The sequence below is a fragment of the Haemorhous mexicanus genome, chromosome 29 (assembly GCF_027477595.1).
Source record: "Haemorhous mexicanus isolate bHaeMex1 chromosome 29, bHaeMex1.pri, whole genome shotgun sequence".
In the NCBI taxonomy this organism is placed as follows: domain Eukaryota; kingdom Metazoa; phylum Chordata; class Aves; order Passeriformes; family Fringillidae; genus Haemorhous; species Haemorhous mexicanus.
The window spans coordinates 1,629,685-1,651,052 of record NC_082369.1 but is presented as its reverse complement, the minus strand read 5'-3'; the positions used below and the strand labels follow the sequence as shown (position 1 = coordinate 1,651,052).

At 41.3% G+C, this 21,368-nt stretch overlaps 1 protein-coding gene across 1 annotated transcript in view; it reads right to left on the bottom strand.

Annotated features, from left to right (window-relative positions):
• Positions 1-21,368, bottom strand: part of LMNB2 (lamin B2) — a 36,331-nt gene that overhangs the window by 5,825 nt on the left and 9,138 nt on the right. The window contains exons 3-11 of the mRNA XM_059869975.1: positions 11,118-11,274; positions 10,303-10,428; positions 7,859-8,029; positions 4,630-4,755; positions 4,211-4,431; positions 3,360-3,651; positions 2,773-2,880; positions 1,954-2,073; positions 440-541 (exon numbers count right to left, since the gene is read on the bottom strand). Coding sequence (XP_059725958.1) covers positions 440-541; positions 1,954-2,073; positions 2,773-2,880; positions 3,360-3,651; positions 4,211-4,431; positions 4,630-4,755; positions 7,859-8,029; positions 10,303-10,428; positions 11,118-11,274 — 1,423 coding nt within the window. The remainder of the gene's footprint in view (positions 1-439; positions 542-1,953; positions 2,074-2,772; positions 2,881-3,359; positions 3,652-4,210; positions 4,432-4,629; positions 4,756-7,858; positions 8,030-10,302; positions 10,429-11,117; positions 11,275-21,368) is intronic.

Here is a 21,368-nt window from a genome sequence, read left to right as displayed (position 1 = left end):
GTGTCAGAAAAGAAACCAATAAGCTGAAGCTTGCAGCAAGAGAAGCACCCCCATTCCTGGTTTTCAGTGGCTATCTGGTAATATCCTGCTTCTAGCAAGAATGACCCAGCTCTGTTGCAAAGAGCAGCAGATATACTGGGAGGAACACTGCCTGCTAATGCTGAAACTGTGTGATCTGAAGCACAGACACCCTGAGCTGGCATCAGCCACTGCCTGAGCTGTACGAGGATGGATCCCAGCAGTAATTCCTGGCAGCACTGCTCACATCGTCCTCTCTTGGTGCACTGCAATGTTGCAAGCAACCATTGGAAGAAAGGAAGAAAGGACCAGAAAGCTCAGAGTTGGCAAAAGCTGAAGGGGGATTCCCCCCGCTAAATCTTATGCCTGATTGATCCAACTAATGAAGCACAAGTTAAACATCTGGTCTGCATCTGATTACCTGTTGGTTGAAAAGGTCTTCCTCTCCATATTCTGCTTCGTCTTCTTCCTCTTCATTCTCTCGCACAACTACTGATTTAGTAACGCTTCTCACTGCAACTTCCTACACAAAATGACAGATAAGGAGATGGCCAGGAGTCTTTATCTATCTGTTAAGTTTTTCCAAATCATTAATATAATATCCTTATTAAATTTTGGAGAGTTTAAAGCAACTTGGCCTAGATTTAACCACTAGCTATGCAAGCAAATACCAGCAATATCCTGCAAACCACAACATCATTCCTATTTCTGTGCACTAAAAGGCATGGTAATGTAATTCAGCCATTTGATTTTTTTTTATTACCCTGGGATTTAAGAGGAAGCAGACATGTTTCAGGTGATTGTAGTCAATTTTACACAAGGTCACAGCAGAAACAGGTAGGAGCTGTCTAAGATACAGTGTAATGTGACTTTCTCAGTATGATTATACAACATAAAGAATATTCCCAGTTTCTAATAAATATTTAATGTTAATTGCATATGTTGGTTTTCAGCATAGTTTTACAAGCCAGGCACTAAAGAGAATTCTAAAACCCCAGGAAGCTTCCTTTATTACTAAATTATTTTTAACACTTTTAAATAGTAAGAAATTCTTCTGCCTACTTGCACCATGGAAATCACAGATTAAAATCTCTAATTGTGGAAAAAGTTGCCCTTAACATACACTGCTAAGCAGAGATACTAAAGGTAACCACAGTGAAAACAGACATGGATTTGAAATTTTTTCAGATACTAGTTAGACCACACAGTTTGAATATGGAGAGCATTAGCTTTCTATTTGTACAAATTACCCCCCTCCTACCTCATCCTGCCCACAAAATTCTTCCAGAAAACTGCCAGCAAGAAAGGCAACACAAAAACTGATACGACTATGGTCTGTATCCTTTTCCTACTGCTATCAGATTGTTGGGATAATGGTTATGAGTAACAGCCAAGGCATGATTCTCCCTTGCAAAAGTCATCTGCAGAGATGGTTTTAAAAAAATTAACTGTGGGCAGGTGTAGGACAATGCAGAATGCTCAGGAACCTCTGCCAAATGGGAACTTATGATATGCTTCTAACATGGAAAGGACAATTATCTTCCTACATTAATATTTACATTGCACCTCAGAACATCATAGGGACTATATAATGGAACTGTGAATTGCCAGAAATGCTTCTTTTCTTTGTCTCTTCTGAAAGTGCATACTCAAATTCCAAACAAATTCTTTACTAGCAGCGTATTCTTCTAAAATAGGAAAAAAGTGTCTATGGGCATAATCATGATGGTCACAGTTTTCAAAAATATCCCAAAAATGTCAGAGATATGTACATAAATAATATGTAATTATTTATGTTATTATGTCAGTGTTATAAACTGTCATAATGGAAGACAACAGCGGAGATCTTACAATCAGGATTTTGTCATTGTGTCATGTCACCCCACCCTGAAATTAAGTGTTTGGGAGATAACCCAACCCATGGACACAGCCTACCTCTCCTTCCGAGTTGACGAGGTAAGTGCGGATATTTCCACCAGTGCCCCAGCTGCCTTGATTCTTCCACACCAGAACAGAAGGGGGGCTATGAGATACACCTGCATCTGCACCCCAGATCTAGAGAGAATGAATATCTGTAATTAAGTGTTTATCCAATTTTTTCTTTTAAATATACATATCCCCCTAATTCTCCTACTTCTCTCTACATACTAGGTTTCTTTTCTGAATTCTAATGGCAGTTTTACCCTACTTTTAGCTACACTATTACTTGTAGTAAAGTATTAAAAGCATATAATATTGCAGTCATTAATTCTTTTCTGAACAAATTTCTCCTACCACTGTCTCAATAACCATACTGTATGGAGCCAAGGCAAAAAGCAGCATGTAGTGCATCAACTTAAATCTTTTATATGTCTAAACAATTAATACTTAAGTAGAAATAGCTACATGTGATTAAAAGATACATTTGTTTCTTTCTAAAAGAACATCTGTTGCAGACTGAAAATAAAATGCAAAATTATTGCAAAGCAGCTGTTCTACAGCACTAACTACAGTTCATGCTGAGACTGTCCAATCTTAACTACAGTCTGGATGAATGCTCTGAACTGTTCCAAATTCTTTAGGAGGTTGAGCAGGATTAGGGTTCTAAACCTGGGCAAAGGTGTTTGGAAACAAATAGTTCTTGACTAATCCCCCAAAATACCTTTTTCTTCAACTTTCTCTGTGCCCAAAAAAATGGCCTTAAATACTGAAGTACTAATATAGAAATAATTGAACAGAAGAATCTATTGTTGACATACTGTAAATACAACTTACTGTAACAGTCTGCCCAGCTCTGAGGACATACTTAGGAGTAAATTTGTAAGCAATTTCATCTCCATCTCCAATTTGTCTTTTCAGTCTCCAGTTACCCAAAGACTGATCCTAATGGAGAGAGTCAGAAAGTTATTAAGAGTGAACAAAACAGAACAAACAGGCATCAGAATCTAGGTCTTTGTTATTAAAATAATGGGAATATAAATTTATTTATATGGTTGTTAAGGCATTTGCATTCTACCTTGAAAGTATTTGCCGACATCCAGTCAGAGTCTAAAGTGTAAATCAGGGTCATTCAGCAAAATTTTAAAAGATAACCATTTACACAACAAAGTTCTGCTAGACAGCAGGCTGTTTCTGTGAGCAATGTCCCAGCATACATTTGGGACACAGATTGTATTCTCTTCCTGCAGCATGTTAGCCCACTATTATGTTCAACTTTTCAAAGCCCCCATTAATTCCTGCAGGATGCTGCACCTTGAGATGCTGCTCCCACTCTCCATATGGCTGCACCTACTCATGCTGCAAAGGGCTGTGTATCATAATTTAGCTCCTGCTTGTTTTCTGTGAGTTCTGCTGATGCTCACCTTCTCTGAGTTGTTCTTAAGCTGAACATACTTGCCCTCCAGGTCTATCTCTTCTATGCTGATACTTCCTGTAGCTGAAGCTTGCTGGGACATTTGAAAGCTACTGCTACTGCTGCTGCCACTGATACTTCCAGTGCCAATCCCACTAGTTCCACTGCCAGAGAGCTCCTCTGCTTCAATACGTTTTCTCTTGCCTCGGGAAGAGCGAACAAGTGAAGTGCTGCTGCTGCTGCTGCTCGAGGTAGCCCGAGAGACTGTGACACGGGAGGAGGGACTTGGAGAGAGCTTCAACCTTAACACAACGAAGAAAGCATCTTAATATACTCACCCAGAGAGCCACAAAGCTACAATATCCTCAAGTAACCACACTGTAATGTGCTCCAAGGCTGACAGTATCCTCACTCTGTATGTTAAGAGGACTGCATACATGAGGAGGAATGTATCCCTGAGGAATGGTCTGGCAGTATGACAATGTGACATGGAAAGCAGTGCTACTGAGAGCAACAGTGATCCCTTAATCCCTCCCTCCAGTACAGCTACTACTGAACACACTATTCTCGGTTCCCATGATTTAAAACCATAGAAGTACAAGCATTTAAGTAAAAAGATGATATGAAGACCAAGCACAGAATGATCAATTTCACTGTACTCCAAGACCATTACAAAACTCCAAAATAAGGACAGTGTTCAGTTGAGAACAAGTGTTCCATGCAACAACATTGTGGTGTGGAGTCAATATAATTTCAGTGAAAGGTAATTGGGAATTCCTGTTCAAGTGGTAAAAAAATAAGGGCAAGAAATGAAAATAACACTTGAAAGTCCTTAGAAAAGAAAGTGGAATCTTTACACACCTTTCCTCTTCTCCTTCCAGGAGTTTTCGGTAAGCACTGATCTCCATGTCCAGTGCTAATTTAACATCAAGCAGTTCTTGGTACTCCGTAAGCTGAAGCTGCATCTGGTCTCTCATGTCTGTCATTTCCCTCTCCTTTGCATCCAGCATCTTCCTAAACTTCTCCCGCTCGCCAGCCATCATTTCCTCCAGTTCCCGAATGCGATCTTCTGCTGCACTGGCCTAGGCACACAAAACAAGAAAAAGCCCACCTGGCATCCATGCAGGTCCACTCAAAAAGTTAAAACCCTTCTCCCTCCCAAATGAACATAACAAAGATTTCTCTGTGCAAAATTCAGAAAATATGAAGGGTCAGAAATGTTAATATATTCACACAAGACAGCTGTGTGTTTAAGATAAAAGTCAATTTAGTCCCTTTACCTGTTTCTGAAGACCAGAAAGCTGGTAGCTGAGAGCTTCTATCCTCATGCGAGCCTCCTTCAGCTCCTCTCGAGCTGCACCAGCAGCTTTGTCATTTTGGTCAGAGGACAATTTGGCATTCTCCAGCTGGAAAGAAAGTTTTATACAGCTCACTTGTACTGAGTTCAGAAATCCTCAAATATTCTTTTGGTAAAAAAGTAGCAACTATTTAATTTTAGAAATTTTTAAATGGTCTGGTAAGTTTAGGAAGGAATTGCAGAACATTAAGGAATGCCCTAAGGACTGAAGGAAAATGTATTTCAGGATTTGCTTATGCTATAAAAAAAATACTCTATTAGCCCTTCCATTATACAACCAACCTTAGTTTCCAAAAAACTGACCATGTGCTCTGCTTGTTTGTCCTAAGGCAAATCACACTGGGTGACAGCAAGGCTGCCTACCTAATTCATGTCCTGGTCCAACAGTTGCCTGGATGCCCAGAGACTAACTCAATGAAATATTTCACGGGTATTATGTCTCTGCTGGCTATATGCAACTCGGGGACTTCCTCAGTCAGGGACAGTATTTCACTGCTTACTATCTCTCAGTGGATTTCTCAGGCAGGAATTTGTCTCTGCTTTTTGAATTTTTGGGGCAATGAGTTTAGCTCTATATTAAAGAACAATACTTTCTGTTTCTTCTCTATCTGGACATTCTCACTGGACATTCACTGTCCCTGCTCCTACTGAAAAAATAACAATCACTCCTCATTTACCTTCCCCCATGCTATTTATCCCTTTACAGACATCCACTGTATCTTTCACTTCTCTCAACGTATCTCTTTTTCAGGTGAAGTTTTACTTAAAATTTTCTCATGCATGACTTGTTTCGCACTCTAAACTGTCTTCTGTCAACTCGGTAGTATCTTTGCAAGAAGCAATAAAACTACTCACAGCTCTCCAGATGACATCCTGTCCCAGAGGCAAAACAACAGGTTTGGTTTTATTCTCTTTCTGTAATAGTTACTAATATACAATTTGGTTTTAATTTTTTTTAAAATTCACCTAGTGAACAAGCTTAATTTCTAGTGGTTAATTTAAACCAAAACAGAGAGAGCAAAACCAGCACTCTTACATGGTAAATTTCATTAAAGCAGACAGCTAGAAAAACCATTCTTTGCATACTTTAGAGCTGGATTTCAACAATTTTGCCACACCATGGAATCCACTCAAAAACTAAACCGATCTAATTCTAAGAACAGTTACAGGCAGAAGACGTTCTTTAGCCACACAACACAAAGGTTTATAAAATCAATCTTCACTAGCTCTGCTGTTATTAGGTTCTGAGCAGCACACAGAGAGCCTTCTTTAGGCTACAGATTTTGAAATAACTTCAACTACACACTCCATTGCTTCTTGTAAAGTTTAAAATTAAAAAATATTTGAAATCTGACAACTGTTCACGACCTTACAGCCATGCTGGCATTGTGCCAAGTACTCATATTTAGGATTTCTATTGCTTATTATCACAGATCATAATGATCTTTTTTAGAAGCCCTTTTTAAGTATTCAAAAGTCACATTCAAATAAGATCTCCCTGGAGAGTTCTCTTGTCCAAGGTGAATACCCCAGCTCTCTCCATAAGAGGTGCTCCAGTCCTCAGGATCACTTTTGTGGTCTCCTTTGGACTTTCTCCAGCCACTCCACATCTGCCCTGTGCAAGAAGTGTGCTTTTACCCAAGACCATCTCATCCTGGAGCTGCTCAGTAGCTAAACCTAGTGATTTGCTTTGACATCATATTCCTCCCCAGCTTTGGCTCTCTAACAGGGACAGAAATACTTGTTCAGAAATCACAAAATTAAGTTCACAGCTAAACCCCTTTCCCTCCATATTCCAACTTCATCCATAACAACCACCTTTATGCAGGGAAAAAGCAGCTTAATTTGTTCATTCCCTTGTTCAAAGCTTGTCACTTTTTCATGCTCTAAGTCTGTATATTGCATCCTTTTTAATTTTTTTTTTTTTCTACTAAGCATCTTCTACCGTGGATCTCCTTCAGACTGTGGCAAGTCAATCCAAATAGCTCCTTATATGTTCAAGAGTTCTCTGAATAATTTCAACCCTGCCACCTGTGTTGCGGGTTTTAATTTTAATTTTGGGGTTTTAGTATCGATTATCTATATGGTTGCTGCCATAAGTAATAGTTAAATGTTTGTAGATCAGTATTTCTTAAACCAAATCAGCATCTCAAAGAATTCAAAGGGAGTCTCAGTGAAGGGTGGGAGAGAACAATTTTAGCAGTACCATCATTCTTCCAGCGCAAGAGAACAAGTGGCTGTAACTATGGACAAATGCTTTCAACAGCCAGAATTGCCAGGATGGGGCTCTGAGCAACCTGGTTTAGTTTAAAGACGTTCCTGTTCAAGGCAGGGGGCTGGACTACATGGCTTTTAAAGGTCCCTTCTAGCCCAAACCACTCTACGATTCTATGATTTCCAAATTACATACCATGATTTTCATCACCAAAGCTGGTCAAGAAAGGTCTGATATCTTGCCTGAAGTTTCCCTGTCACCAAAGGATTCACAGCTGCATCTAGTAATTTTCCAGTCCAGAACTACCTTAGATCATTGAAATTTGCAAGGCTTAGACATATTTAAAAGTGTATTGGTGTGATTAAGAACACTGCAACGGCCACAGTAAGAGCAAAGTGACAATGCACCCTTGGATAAGAAGCCCCTTCCAGTGTGTCTATATTAGTTTGCAAGCTCACTGTATCCAAGCAAAAGCCCATACTGAGACACTCACTTTCACGCTCTCCAATCCCCCCCTCCAGCTTCTTATGCACAATGTATTGCACATATTGCAAGTTTTCCCAGTCCCATCCATTTGTGAAGAAAAACTGGATCTACTGATGTAAGAAAAGAACCCTTATAGCAAAAGACATTGTCTAATCAGCTACTGTGTGACATCCACTATTCCCACTGTGTTTTCTGCAGAGACCAACAACAGCTCCACATGTTTTCTCACTGACCTCTCTTGGCTGAAGCTATTGCTTGCTATTACCTCTGGCTATAACCTCCCTGGAAATGCACCTGCACACAAGTCCCAGGGAAAGCATTTGAGCATTGGGACAAAACTTGCTCAAATTATAGTTACTCGTCTCCTTAAGACCAGTAGAGCTGATAGAAGTGGCTTTTATCTCACAAACTGGGCTTCCAGTCTGACAGTGCTGTGGACAGCAGTTGTTACCTTAGCCTGATATGTCTGCTCCAGCTCCATCTTATACAGTTTGACTTGTTCATCATGTTGATTTCGCAGATCCTCCAGAGCCTGAGTCATTTTGGATTCATACTCCTGTTGGCGGCTTGTGTCCACCTCAATCAAACGATGTTCATGTCGTTTTCTTGTTTCCCTTATTTCCTAAATACACACAAAAGAAGAGGGACAAATTCCCACACTAAGGTAAACAGTACAAGCAGTTACATTCAGACAACAATTAACTACTGCAGTACTAACTATTTAGCATAATGGAGCTACAGTACTACAGGCATTTAAGCCTGGGAATTGCTGTGGGCAATAACAGATTCAAGTTACTGATCTCATTTGTTAGGATGTAATTTTTAAAAGTGATCCAACTTTACACCAGCTTCAAAAATAGCCATATACTAAGTAAGGGGCTGTTTCACTGCTTTACTACAAATCCCGTCCTTCTCAATATACATCCTGACATTACAATAGCAGTCTACAAGGAATCGGATGAAAATGAACACCACTTGTGAACATTATATATATGGAAAAAAATTATAGAGAAAAACTGCATCTTCAAATTTCCCTCTTGAGCACATGTGGGTCTCATCTACATTCTATATACTTGATGACCCCTTCTTATTAGGTTTTGATTACAGCATTAATAAAGCAGCAATCCAAGCAATCCTTAAGACATAATTTTTTATGATCAGAGTTTGCACTAAGAAATTTGCATTTTTAGAAATGTGTGAGTTTTCTGTGCTTAAGAACACTGGTTGCAAACTAGTAAGGTAAGGCTTACTCATGCACTTATTCATGCAGAGATGTGGCCAGATCTGAATGTGTGGTATGAGAAAAACAATTTCTTCCTTCAGGGCAGGACAAACAACCAAGGAGTGGTTCTGAGTACTGAGATGAGGCCTGAAGTTACAGCAGGGCCATGAGGAACAACAGCAAGTGAAGCAAGGCTCAGGTTTGCTAGGCTGGAGTCATATAAGGCTAACACATACTCAAAGCAACTTTACTAGTTGTTTTGCAGAAATGCTCTGCATCTAAAATAGACCCCCAGAAACATGTCCTTTTACTAGCAGCAATGTGCTCTGAAGTGATATGGAATAAGCTTTTCTTTCTGTGGTTAATTTTTACACCAAGAAAACTAGCAAGTTTCAGCAGTCTCTCAGTAACTGTAGCAGTCTCTCAGTAACCATAGGCAATGACAGCTCAGAAGCTGAAGGAATGTCATGGGGGACTACAAAGGATCAGGGGAAGGGCTGAGCTGATTCAGCAGTTCAACACCACCAGAATAAGCAGGCCTCACTTGCCACACTCCCAGTCATGATGACTCAATTCTAATGGAGATTTGGACCCTTCAGTAAACCAAATAAATTCACTAATGTAAAGGAAATCGATTTATTGCTTCATGTGTTGAACTGATGCATCCAAGAATCAAAAAGCTTCAGGGATGGCTAAACACACCCTTGAGCACAGCAAGCTTTAGGATTAGCTTCTGCTGTCTCATTTAGTTTCACCTTCAGTTAATAGCAACACATTCTTCCCAAGAAGAAAAGTTATTTTAAGATCCTACTATCAAACAAGGATCTGTCAGTGCAGTCAGTGTACCAATCCAAGCACTCCAGGGTACAGAAGTGAGACAATGATCAGTACATCTCAGGCTGATCTTCCTGGTTGGTTTCTTTGCCCTACCCCAGCCCTGTCCCCTGTCCTTAGCCACACAACCTTGTCCCATCCCTTAAACCAGTCTGAGCACTCATCTGGATTCTGTGGTAAATCAACTCAGCCACTAAGCAGTCAAAAATTAAACTCAACCAAGAAAACTTTAGTATGTTTCTAGTTAATCTGGCTGAAATGGTTAGGTGAACAGTGAGCCAAGCATCACACCTAGAGTAGGTGAGATGAACAGCAGAAGCATGTGGCGACTGCTCAGCAGCCACTCATTGAATGAGCTTGCAGAACCACCAGAGATGGAATAAACAGACATAGCACTTTGCATTGGGTACAGAGAGAAAGTCATGTTTTCCTCTCCCAATTCCCACTGTTACAAAAATTTTCGTCTTCACTGGTTCTATTCACTTACCAGGCAGGAAACTACGTCTGCAATAAGCAAGGCAGCAGCATAGTATTCTAGTCAATAAAAACAGGTTATAATTAGGTCCAGCAACCAAAGCTGATATAAGTAAAGAGCAGGGCCATGCAATCAGGTACAGAGAGAGAGAAAAAGATTTTCCCTTTCCCACAGCAGTCAGCTGGCTCCACCACTGATTTACCATGTAAAAAGGTGTAAAACCTTCACTTGTTTTATTATTCAACCCATTTATACGAAGGATAATACCGATTTTCTCTACCTGTACTACTTAGTTGCTCATAGTCAATTTGATTAAAAGCTACATTAACTTTGGACAATGGCAAGATTACTAGATTGATAATACCTCCTCAAATACATTCTTCCGGAAATCCAGATCCTCTTGCAAACTCTGGCATCGATTTTCCAGGTCCACACGCATGAGTGTCTCCTTCTCCAACTGCTTCTTTGCCACAGCATGACCATCTTCAGCCTAGTAAAGAATTTTAAAGATAATTTTGTCTGGATTCCTATCTTCCATCCATAAACCTTTTACAGTCTTCATTTGATGTCTTCGGAGCAGTTACTCATAATAACAAAACTAATGTCAAACTACTGATTTAAAGAAAACCAATCCACACCACCACCAGAAATAAATATAATAAATAAACAAAAGCCCCAGAAAAAAAAAAAGAACCGGTGTGTCTGTGAGTGTGTGTGTTAATTGATATTTAAACCAAGCCTGTATGTTTGCATACCAGCTATTTAAAATGCAGGATTAATTCAATACATTCTGATACAGGAACTGAGGATTATTAATTCCTCAAGCACAATATGTTGCACTTTCTTTTTCTTGCTAGCATGGTCACACTGGGTACTCCAGCACAAGTGTAAAATTATACAGGACCTTACAAAGGACAACATTTAATGACTCAAGATATAGAAACATCAGAAATTTCAAAACAAAAGCTTCCAACAACCAAAATGTCTAAACACTGTGTTGCTTTGGTTGTTTTACATAGATTTCTTACTATTTAGTTTTGTATACAAGAGGGGCAGCCAAAGATTCAGCAGTAAGCAAGGTGCATCATTGATGTTCAGACTATAAACTAGCTGCAAAAAAGGGAATTCATGCTACACAGTGTGTCCTGTGCTGAAGCAAGAGAGCATTCCTTACCATACCTTAGCAAGCTGGGCACGCAGATCAGCCACCTCTGCTTCCAGACTGCGTTTCTCATTCAGGACAGTATTGAGTTCTGCCTCACTTCTATGGAAGAGAACTTCCAGATCTTTGATACGACCCTGAGCCACAGACAAATCTGCATCTTTCTTCTTGTAGCTGGAAAAACAAAAGTACATTATACTTATACATAGGTGCATACCCATCCTGATCATGTCCTAGTTACAGCCAGGTATTTTATTACCAGACACCTTTTATCAAGCCCAGCTCACCACTATATGGCTCTTGCAGTACCCTGCAAATGCTGCTGATCATTGACCTGGAACAGCCCCAAAATATGCAGCTGGTACCATGTTCTATAAATGCATGGCACAGTAAAAAACATGTCATGGACAGACAAGGGAAAAACAAGAAGGCAACTCTGGCAGCTAAGAGCTGGTAATGCACACAAGGTGTAAACATTGCTTCTTCATCTGGCAGCTACACAGCTGATATCTTTTACTTTAGAGTAGAGCCCACAAAGCAAAGTACATGCAATCGCCAAAGAGGCCTGAATATCCCCAAGGTTTTATATCTGATGTGGTCAAGCATATTCCTTATGATGTATTCCCACAAAAAGCAGTAAAATAAAATAATCCACTATAGAAATGTGGTCACCTTTCAGGAATAAACCAGTATTTCTTCAGCAGTATTCATTATGGGCAAAACATGTCCGAGTGCTTTAAATATCATTACTTGAGCTGTTATATCCAACTTGAAGATATGATCAAGATAATCTTCCTTCTGCCCACCAAGTAATTTTATCAGTCTTTTCATATAACATAGTGACTTTCTGCAGCTTTTCTCAGCAGGTATCATTATGTTATTCAAAAACTGATCTGTTATGGGCTATAATCCTTCCTTGTTGCTGCTTAAGCTCACTGTTCTAGTCTCACACCACATGGGACAGAGGGAACAGTTTTTTTATTTTTTTCTCTTAAATAATCACAGACAATTTTTCTCCTTTCCTTTCTTCACACTTCTAATCTACAGTTATGTAGTTTGCACCTATGGTCCATAAGCTGCTTTAAGGGACCACAGAAATAACTTTGAAGATAATTCCTACTACATATAGGCTTTTAAAAGCTCTGTATTCAATCTGCAACTCCAAACAAGGAAAAAAACTATTATGTTTGCAAAGAGGGAAAAAAAAAAAAAGCAGAAAACCAGTGTTCTAGATTAATACAAACCTTGCTGCCCAGCCTGGATCCTGAGGCTTGGTTCCCAAAATCCTCATCACTTGTACCATCTTCCTGAATTTCTGATTTGCCTGAATTGGCCAGAATTATGAAAATCCTTTATGAAAATCCTCCATTATTGGGTATTGGTGTGCCCTGCATACAATGGTTTGCCTTTGGCTCATACAGCGGTTTACCAATGGTTTACATGGTTCAGCATGATGTGCATCTTTAAGCTGACATCTTTATTCTGTAATACATTCAGCTTGTGTTTTCTCTCTGCACTTCATGGTGTAGATCTTAGAATTTGTTTTCATTTAACTGTAACCAATTTTTCTTATCATCTGTCCAATCTGTCACTCTGAATTCTGTTCTGCAACATATGTGCAGCGTCTTCACACTCAGCAGCTTGCTGGAGGCACAGACAAAACATGGTTTGTATTTAAAAGCCAGTTATTTAGCAGTAGTCAGAAGGTCACAAGCGCTATGTTACACATGTGTGGTAAAACAAGCCACTGTGCCTGTGCCACAGCCAATCAGACCTGGGAGCCTTCTGCCTGTGCAGGACTCAAAAGGCAAATGCTGCTTCACTCTGATCATGAACAGCAGTATGCGCTCACACAGCCTCCTGCTTCCTCCCACCTGCAGAAGCCAGACAGCAAGAGACTGCTTCCAGGGATGGGAATGAATAGAAGTGTTTGATGTACAGCTTGAACCATAGAGAATTCTTGACAGTGGTAAGTAACTTTGGCCCCCTCAAGGACACTGACAACACAGCAAGCCATTTTAATTTTTATTTTCTCTTATAATTTTAGCCTGGTTTATTGCCTTCATGCAAAAACGTGACAGAGGTTTTACAAAGGCACAACTGCTTTTGGGGGTCTCTGAGATTTTAAAAAGTTCCCAGCAGCAGTCAATCCACCTGGTGAGATGTGTCCACACTTCAAGGAACACCAAGTAACTCTCCAAGTAGGGTAACTCTCAAGAGCTCTTTTTTCCCCCAGAAAGAGCCACGTTTGCTCCAGGGAAATGTTTCAGTGACCACAGAACCACAGCATTGTTTGGGTTGGAAGGGATCTTAAAGCCCATCTCATTCCAACCCAGTCATGCTCCAAGCCCTGTCCAACTTGGCCTTGAACACTTCCAGGATGGGGCAGCCACAACTGCTCTGGGTAACCTGTTCCAGGCCTTCACCCCCTCAAAGGGAAGAATTTGTTCCTAATATCAAATCTAAACCTACTGTCTCTCAGTCTGAAGCCATGCCCTTTTGTTCTGTCCCTACTTATAGAGGAAGCCACAGCATGACATTCACCCCTGTCAGAGCCAGGAGCACGCAGCTCCAGCAGGACTGCTAAAACAAGCAGAATGATGGCACCTGACAGATACTGACCTTCAGACCTGGCTTGACCTGGTGAAAAGTAACACTGGTAAAGATATGAACTGACACTTCATGAACAACAGGACAGGAGACTTTCCTTCGCTACACCATCAGAGTTACCTCTGCTATCAATGAACGGACCTTATTCACTTCACCAGGTCTGGTTCAAGTCTTGTGGAAGGGTGGTGTTCTACCCAAGCAGAAGCCTTGTGCACCTCACCAGTAAATTAATTACTCCCATCCATACCTCCTCCACTTATCCCCTCCCTCCAGTACTCAAAAGTTTTGTCAAACAGCTGAAGATGAAAACACAAACACTGGAAGCCATTACACAGCATGCAGGATAGAACCATACACACTACAGAATTATATGAGAATGGCTATTTTTACAACAATATTTTAATTCTAGATTTAAAAATATGTCCCTACACCTGATACAAACATCTTTAAAAAAAATTAAGCTGTTCCTTACATCATATAAATGGTGTTTGAACATCCTAAAGATATTTAACTTTTTAAAAAGTGAAACTACCCAACTGCTTTATGAACCTAGTTATGAACTTGGTTCAAAAGAAAAATTTCATGAGTTGAATCCAAGTACAAATAGTGGATACATATATGTATGGTAGATGTTGTAAAATACACAGAATCACAGAATGGATGTAAAGGACCATAAATCTCATCTTGTTTCACCCCTCCCATGGACAGGGACACCTTCATTAGACCGGGTTGGCTCCAAGCCCCATCCAGCATGGCCTTGAACACTTCCACACAACTGTGGGGCAGCCACAGCTGATTGGATATTATGTTCTTCCCCCAGAGGGTGCTCAGGCATTGAACAGGCTCCCCAGGGAACGATCACAGCCCCAAGGCTTTTGGAGCTCAATGAGAGTTTGGACAAGACTCTCAGGCACAGGGTGGGATTTTGGGATGTCTGTGCATGGCCAGGAGTTGATTTGATGGTTTTTGTGGGGTCCATTCCAGCTCCCAATATTCCATGATTTTATGACTGAGTGCCTCACCACCCTCACATGGAAGAATTTCTTTCCAATATCCCATCTAATGCTGCCCTATGTCAGTATGAAGCCATTCAGCCTTGCCCTACCACTATTGCCTGTTCCCAGTCCGTCTCCCTCTCTTTGGAGCCCCTTTAGACATTGGAAGGGGCTATGAGCTCTCCCTGGAGCATTCTCTTCTCCAGGTGAACACCCCCAGCTCTCCCAGACTGGCTCCAGTGCAGAGAGGCTTCAGCCCTCAAAACACCAGAACATATGGCCTTCTCTGGACTCACTCCAGTAGCTTCACATTATTCTGATGTTAGGTCCCCAGAACAGAACGCAGCACTCTGCGTGGGCTTGAGGGGGCAAATCACCTCCCTTGACCTGCTGGCCACACTTCTTTTGATGCAGTTCAGGGTTTGATCAACTTTCAGGGCTGCAAGTGCACATTGTTAGCTCAAATTCAGTTTTTCGTCCATTGATACTTGTACCTCCTCAGGGCTGCTCTTGATCCATTCTCCACTCAGCCTGTGTCTGTGATGGCAATGACCCAACACATATGCAGAACCTTACACTTGGCCTTGATGAACTCCATAAGTTCACTTCTCCAGCCTATTCTCATCTCTTTAGATGGCATCCCTTCCCTTCAGTGCATCAACTGCACCACGCATGTTTTGGTTGGCTGCTCTTTCTCGTTAGAAGGAAGTGCTTCCCCGCCCCTTGCCCCCCTCATGTCCCAGTTTCACATTCAGCTTCAGGGTACGCTGGAAGTCTTACAGAGATGATGAGCTGGTGGCTCCTGAGATAATAGGAGCCAACAGGGAAATTCATGTAAAATATTGCCAAGAAATTAAGGGGCATTCATCTAAGAAGATGATACAGCCAACAGTCCAGCTGTTTCTCTATACCAATGCATGCAGGGTGGGCAATAAATAAAGAGGAGCTGGAAGCCACTGTGCTGCTGGGAAGCTGCAACCTAGTTGCTGGCAAAACTTAGTGGAATGAATCTCATGACTGGACTTCAACTATCAACAGCTACAAGCTGTCAAGAATGGACAGGTGAGGAAGGAGGGGTGGAGGGGTTACTCTCCCCAAGAAGTGGATTGAATGTGAAGGGCTGTCTCTAAAGAACAGCCATAGGCATTTTGAAAGCCTATGGGTAAAAATCAGAGACCAAGGCAACAACATAAACCTTTGTGGTTGGCATCTACTCCTGGCTGACTGATCAACTGAAGCCTTTTTGCTCCAACTACAGGAGGCATTCCACTCATAGACTCATCCTGCTGTGGGACCTCAACCACCCCAGCATCTGCTGGAAAAGTAGCAGGGTGAGCTGTAGGCAATCGAGGAGGCTGTTGGAGAGTACTGAGGATAGCTTGTCAAGCCAGGTAATAAATGGCTCTACCAGATGAGATGACATACTGGACCTGATGGTCATCAACACAAATGAGCCCATCAGTGATGGCAAGACAGGAGGCAGCCTGGGTTGCAGTGATCCTGCAGTCCAGGAGTCTGTAGTCCTGAGAGACATGGGTCAGTGAAGAGTAATGAAGAATGAATTTTAAGAAAGCAAACTGCCTGCTGTTCAAGGAGTTGGTCAATAGCACCTGCTGGGAAACTGCCCTCAGGGACAAGGGAGAAGATATTTTAGAAAATTTTCTACATCACAAGAGCTCTTGATCCTCAGGACTGGAAGGCAAGAGACCAGCATGGATGAGCTGAGACCAGCAGGTGAAACTAAAAGGCAAGAAGATAATGAAGAGGCAGTATTAGTATGGGTTGGTATCCTGGCAAGAGTATGGAGACATTGCCTGGTTGTGAAGGGATAGGGTCAGTAAGGCCAAGATGCAGCTGAAGTTGAACCTGGCAAGGGACACCAAGAATAACAAGACGATCTTTTGAAGGTATGTTAGCGAGAAAAGGAAGGTCAAAGCAAGTGTACTTCTTCGATGAACAAGACTGGCAAAGTGGTTCAGACAAGAAGAAGGCTGATGTACTCAACAACTATTTTGCCTCAGCCTTCAATGGCAACCTCTCCAGTAGATGGACCACAAAACAGGAACTGGGAAGGCAAAGTAGCTCACACTATAAGAAAAGGTTAGGTTTGTGATCACCTGAGAAACCTGAGTCCAAGTCCATGGGACCTGACAAGATGCACCTCAGAGCCCTGAGGAATTGGCTGATGTAGCTGCCAAGCCACTCTCCATTACACTTGTAAACTCATGGCAGTGGGATGAAGGCCCAGGTAAAAAGGGAAACATTGCACCCATTTTTCAAAAGGATGGGAAGGAGGACTTCAGGAGTTACTGACCTGCCAGCCACACCTCCGTACCTGGGAGTATCATGGAACAGATCCTCCCAAAAGCTCTGCAAAGGCACACAGAGCACAGAGAAATTATTCAAGACATCCCATACAGCTTCTCCAAGTTCTGCTTGACCAACCTAGTGGCCTTCCCTTGCCCACTGATGGAGTCACTTAATTGTGGAAGGGATATGAATATTGTCTGTCTGGACAATATTTTGAAAGGCCTTTGATAAAGTCCCCCCACAAAATCCTTCTCTGATTGCACAGGTAAAATTAGACAAAGGCATCAATGAAGAAAAGTAGCAGGCATATGCATAAACATAAAAAATTTGAAAATTCAGAGTTAATTTGGCTTTTGTAAAGGAAGGCAAGGAGCATAAGCAGGGGTAAAAATTCTGCACAAGAGGGCTCTGAGAGGGCCTTATTTCACCTCTGCGTAAAGAGGTCACAGCAAATATGGTTATCACAAAACACTTCTGAGTTCTATAGCACTCCTGCCACTCACTGGGGTCTTGGCAGACATCTCTGAGTCTGATGTAAAATACTACCTGGAGCTTACTCTTCTTCACACATCAACAGCTCAGAAGCACTCAAAATGCAACTGTGTTTGAGAAATTATTCATAAATAAAATACAGAACAAGACATAGAACACTGTTATGGTACAATAACATCTTGAATACTGGCTGAAGTTCCAATTCTGCAGTTTTTCTTCCCAAGAGGATACACTAAAACAGTAAAAATTACAGAGAGGATAAAATGTTGGTTGAAAGCACAAAGCAACTTCAGGAGTAGAAGCAACTAAGTGGTACGATGTTTCCACTTGTAAAAAAGAGATCATTAAAGAGAAAATCCTAGGAGATATGAATGAGAATACAAAAAAAAAAGGGATAAACGAACAAATGAAACTGGGCAGGCAGATTGAACAACATGTTTATACAACACATAGATAAACTCAGAATCCCTTTGCTATGTCTAAGAACTCCACAAACAGCTGGTCTCAGAATACTGGTCACACTGTGAAATGTAAATCCATGAAGGCTATTACACAGAATCCACCTGGACATCAGGAAGTCCCTTAGCTGAAGGAATTGCTGAAGACTAGAAGAGTATTCCAGAGAACTGTTGCTATGCATGTTACACTCTTCTCTGGACAAATGGCTTTTAACAGAGATCAATTAACAGGCTAAGTAGACCTTTGGTCCAATTCAATACAAACTGTGGGGGCCGAAGAGCCAGGCAAAGAAGCGCTTGCTGCACTCCCCTGGAGGACTAACCCCTGAGCCACTGACTTTAGGGTGAGTAAATATCACCCCCAGAGGCCACTCTGGTTCTATGTTAATCCCTTGTTGCTCACTGGTCCCTCTCCTCACACTCCGTCCCTGAGGCCACATCCCATTCGTTACTGGTTTTGTCCCACCCCTCGCCTTCTCTACGTAAATCCCTGGTTTTCCCCAATTCAGAGAGCTTCTGTTCCTGGATCCCTTTGTAGAGGGCCCTGCTTTTAATAAAGGCCACTACTCCGTGGAACACCATACAGGGCCCCAGTCTCTTTCTCCAAATCGCCTGAGAGAAGAAGCCAGAGCTGATTTTCACTGGGAGAAGGACATGCCTGTGCCCCTGAGCCGTCCTTTTCAGGATGCTCTTCAGGAGGGTCACCGCACCCTCACCACCACCCCACCACAACAAACAACTCTAGAAAAAGCCTTGGGATGCTTCTTGTTGACTTAGTAAAGAAAATTATATCCAATTATCTCAAACACTAAAAATGCCCCAGAAAATGTTACAACATTGGTAACACAGTAAGAGAAAAAAAATCTAAAATAAACAAATATGTGCCCCAGAATCCAAACCCTGAGAGTTGAATTTGCACTCACATGGAATCCTGGCATAGTGTTATCTGTCAGTATCTGAACAAGATACAGAAAGACATAAGCAGATGTGCTTCCTCTTATGTCCATTACACTGACAGAAAATACTTTTTCTTTCCTAGACCACAGGCTCTGTCCCAGATTCTTGTGTCCTATCCAAGACTCTTGATTCAGGTTGGTCAGCTCCTTCACAAGTTCAAATTGTGCAAGTAAACAGCCCCAGGAAGGAACTAAACACAGGGTAAGCCTCAGGCACCTTTGGGCACAAACTAGGCCTGATGTTACCACCTCCAACTGTACGTACGCTTTGGCTTCCCTGGTGTATCTTCAGTGCCTTCAGGGCTTTCCATGCTCACAAACCCAGGCTTTGGGAGGAAAAAAAGAAATGGGGAATCTGCTAATAAACCAGGAGTTTGACTGTGATCCTATGTTGTGAGGGAAGTTTACTACCTCCTGTCCCAGCAACCTAACCTATTCCAAGCAAACAAAAGAATGGCAGTGTTTGGGACCACTCCTGGCCAGACTGTGCTGGCATCCTTAAATCTCTCCTCTGTTATGAGCTTGATAGAGAGAGAGAGAGGCAAGAGTAGTGAATATAAACTTGTGCAATAATCTACTCTTCCACTACACAGTTCTCAAAGCAAGTTTGGTCTGAGATGTGGTAATCACATATTCTCTGAAGAGAAAGAGACTTAATTCTCTCCCACAATTTTCCTGAGAAACTATGAGAAAACTCAGAGAAAACAATTCTTATCTTAATCTCTGCACCTGTTGTTGTGCACATGTGGAATGTGTTATGGAGATTGTTTACCAAAAGGTAGCTTTTAATTGGACTCTGGTGATGGTGTTTTGATTCACTGACCAATTGGATCCACGTGTGTGTATCGAACTGTCTGGCAAGGGTGAAGGTTTTTTATATAGTGTAGTGTAGTGGTAGCTTAATAAAGCATTTTGATCAGTCTTCTGCAATCATGGAGTCAATGCTCATTATTCCCTGTTCAGGGGCCCGCTGCTACAATATTGAGAGAAGCACCATCTGACTGCCAGCATAGACAGGGAAGCTTTAGTAATGAGCTAGATGTCAAGTCAACATTCCAAATCAGACAAAAAATTGAAAGTTTCACTTGCAAGAGTCATATTTAAAATCTGGCCATATCACAAGCTAGACACCCCACAAACACTCCAAGAACATTACAAGCATCTCAATGGACTGGAAGGAATTAAGTAGAAGAAACTCTGAAGCTGAGGAATTTGACTCTAGTGCTATGAACAGTAAACACAGAGAGGAACCCAGAAAACCAGGTATTTTTTCCTCAACTATCGCAGAAGGCAAGCAAACAAAAAGCTGAAATTAGTTTGGTAGAATTCATCATTGAAGTGACTGGTAAGGGGCAACTCAGTTGTCCAGACAACAGTTGAGGGGGGTGATCCAGGGGAAAACACTTTCTCCATCACTTTACATGCACAATTTTCCACCACAAGGTATTTGTACAATCTCTTTGGGCTATCAAAAGTCTAAAGAACAGGAATCAACTGGATTCTCATCACCTGCCAAGTGAAGATACTTCTTACAAGGATACCTTAATCAAAACAGAGAAATATGAGAGGTGAACCAAATTCCCAGTTACTACTGTTGCTCTCTTACAGAGTTTGCTTTAAAAGCCAAGCAAGAAGAATACCTGCTATCACAAGATGAGAGAGACAACCTTAAAGTCCATGTGATGCCAACTGCCATGCAAAATACACTATCCAAAATAAATGCCAAGACTGCTGGCCTGAGGCTTTGAAGAGAATAAACGGCCCCAAAAGGAACATCCCAGTAGGGCTGGGTGGGATTCACTTCACTGCACTTCAGGGGTTTTACTGCGGACCTAGTTACCAGAGGAGTTTTTAATGGTTAACAAAAGCTGAGCTAACCAAGTCCACAAATACCAGCACATAGCTTGCCTAACCACATGCAGGCCTATGGTATTGGCTGTTCTTCAACAGACTTTACACCAACTCAAATGCAGATGCTTACACTATCACTATTTCATGTTTGGACAGATGTTTTAGGGCAAATTCCAAAAATATCTCCAATGGCTGACTTTAAAAAAAAGGGCCCAGAAGAGAAGATGAGTACCCAGTGATATAGCAAAATTTACAGAGAAAATGTGAAATACTTTATCCTAAATCAACTAGCTAGTCAGAAAAAAAAAAAAAAGACAGGGGAGGGAAATACTGAAGTCCTTTTATAACCACTTAGTTGCAAATGAAGAGAGATGAGAGACTTACAGTAGGCCTTAGTGGCACTGCCAGATTAAAACCTATTTTATGGCTGACAACACTGATAAACAGGTGATGTACATAATGACCGGCTCAGGAAAAATCTGTAATTCCCAAATATTTTATATTAAAATAGTTATTTGCTTCTAATTGAATTAAAAATTCAATTAGAAGCAAAAATTGATTTTTCCACTACATATAATAATTTTTAAATGAAGTTT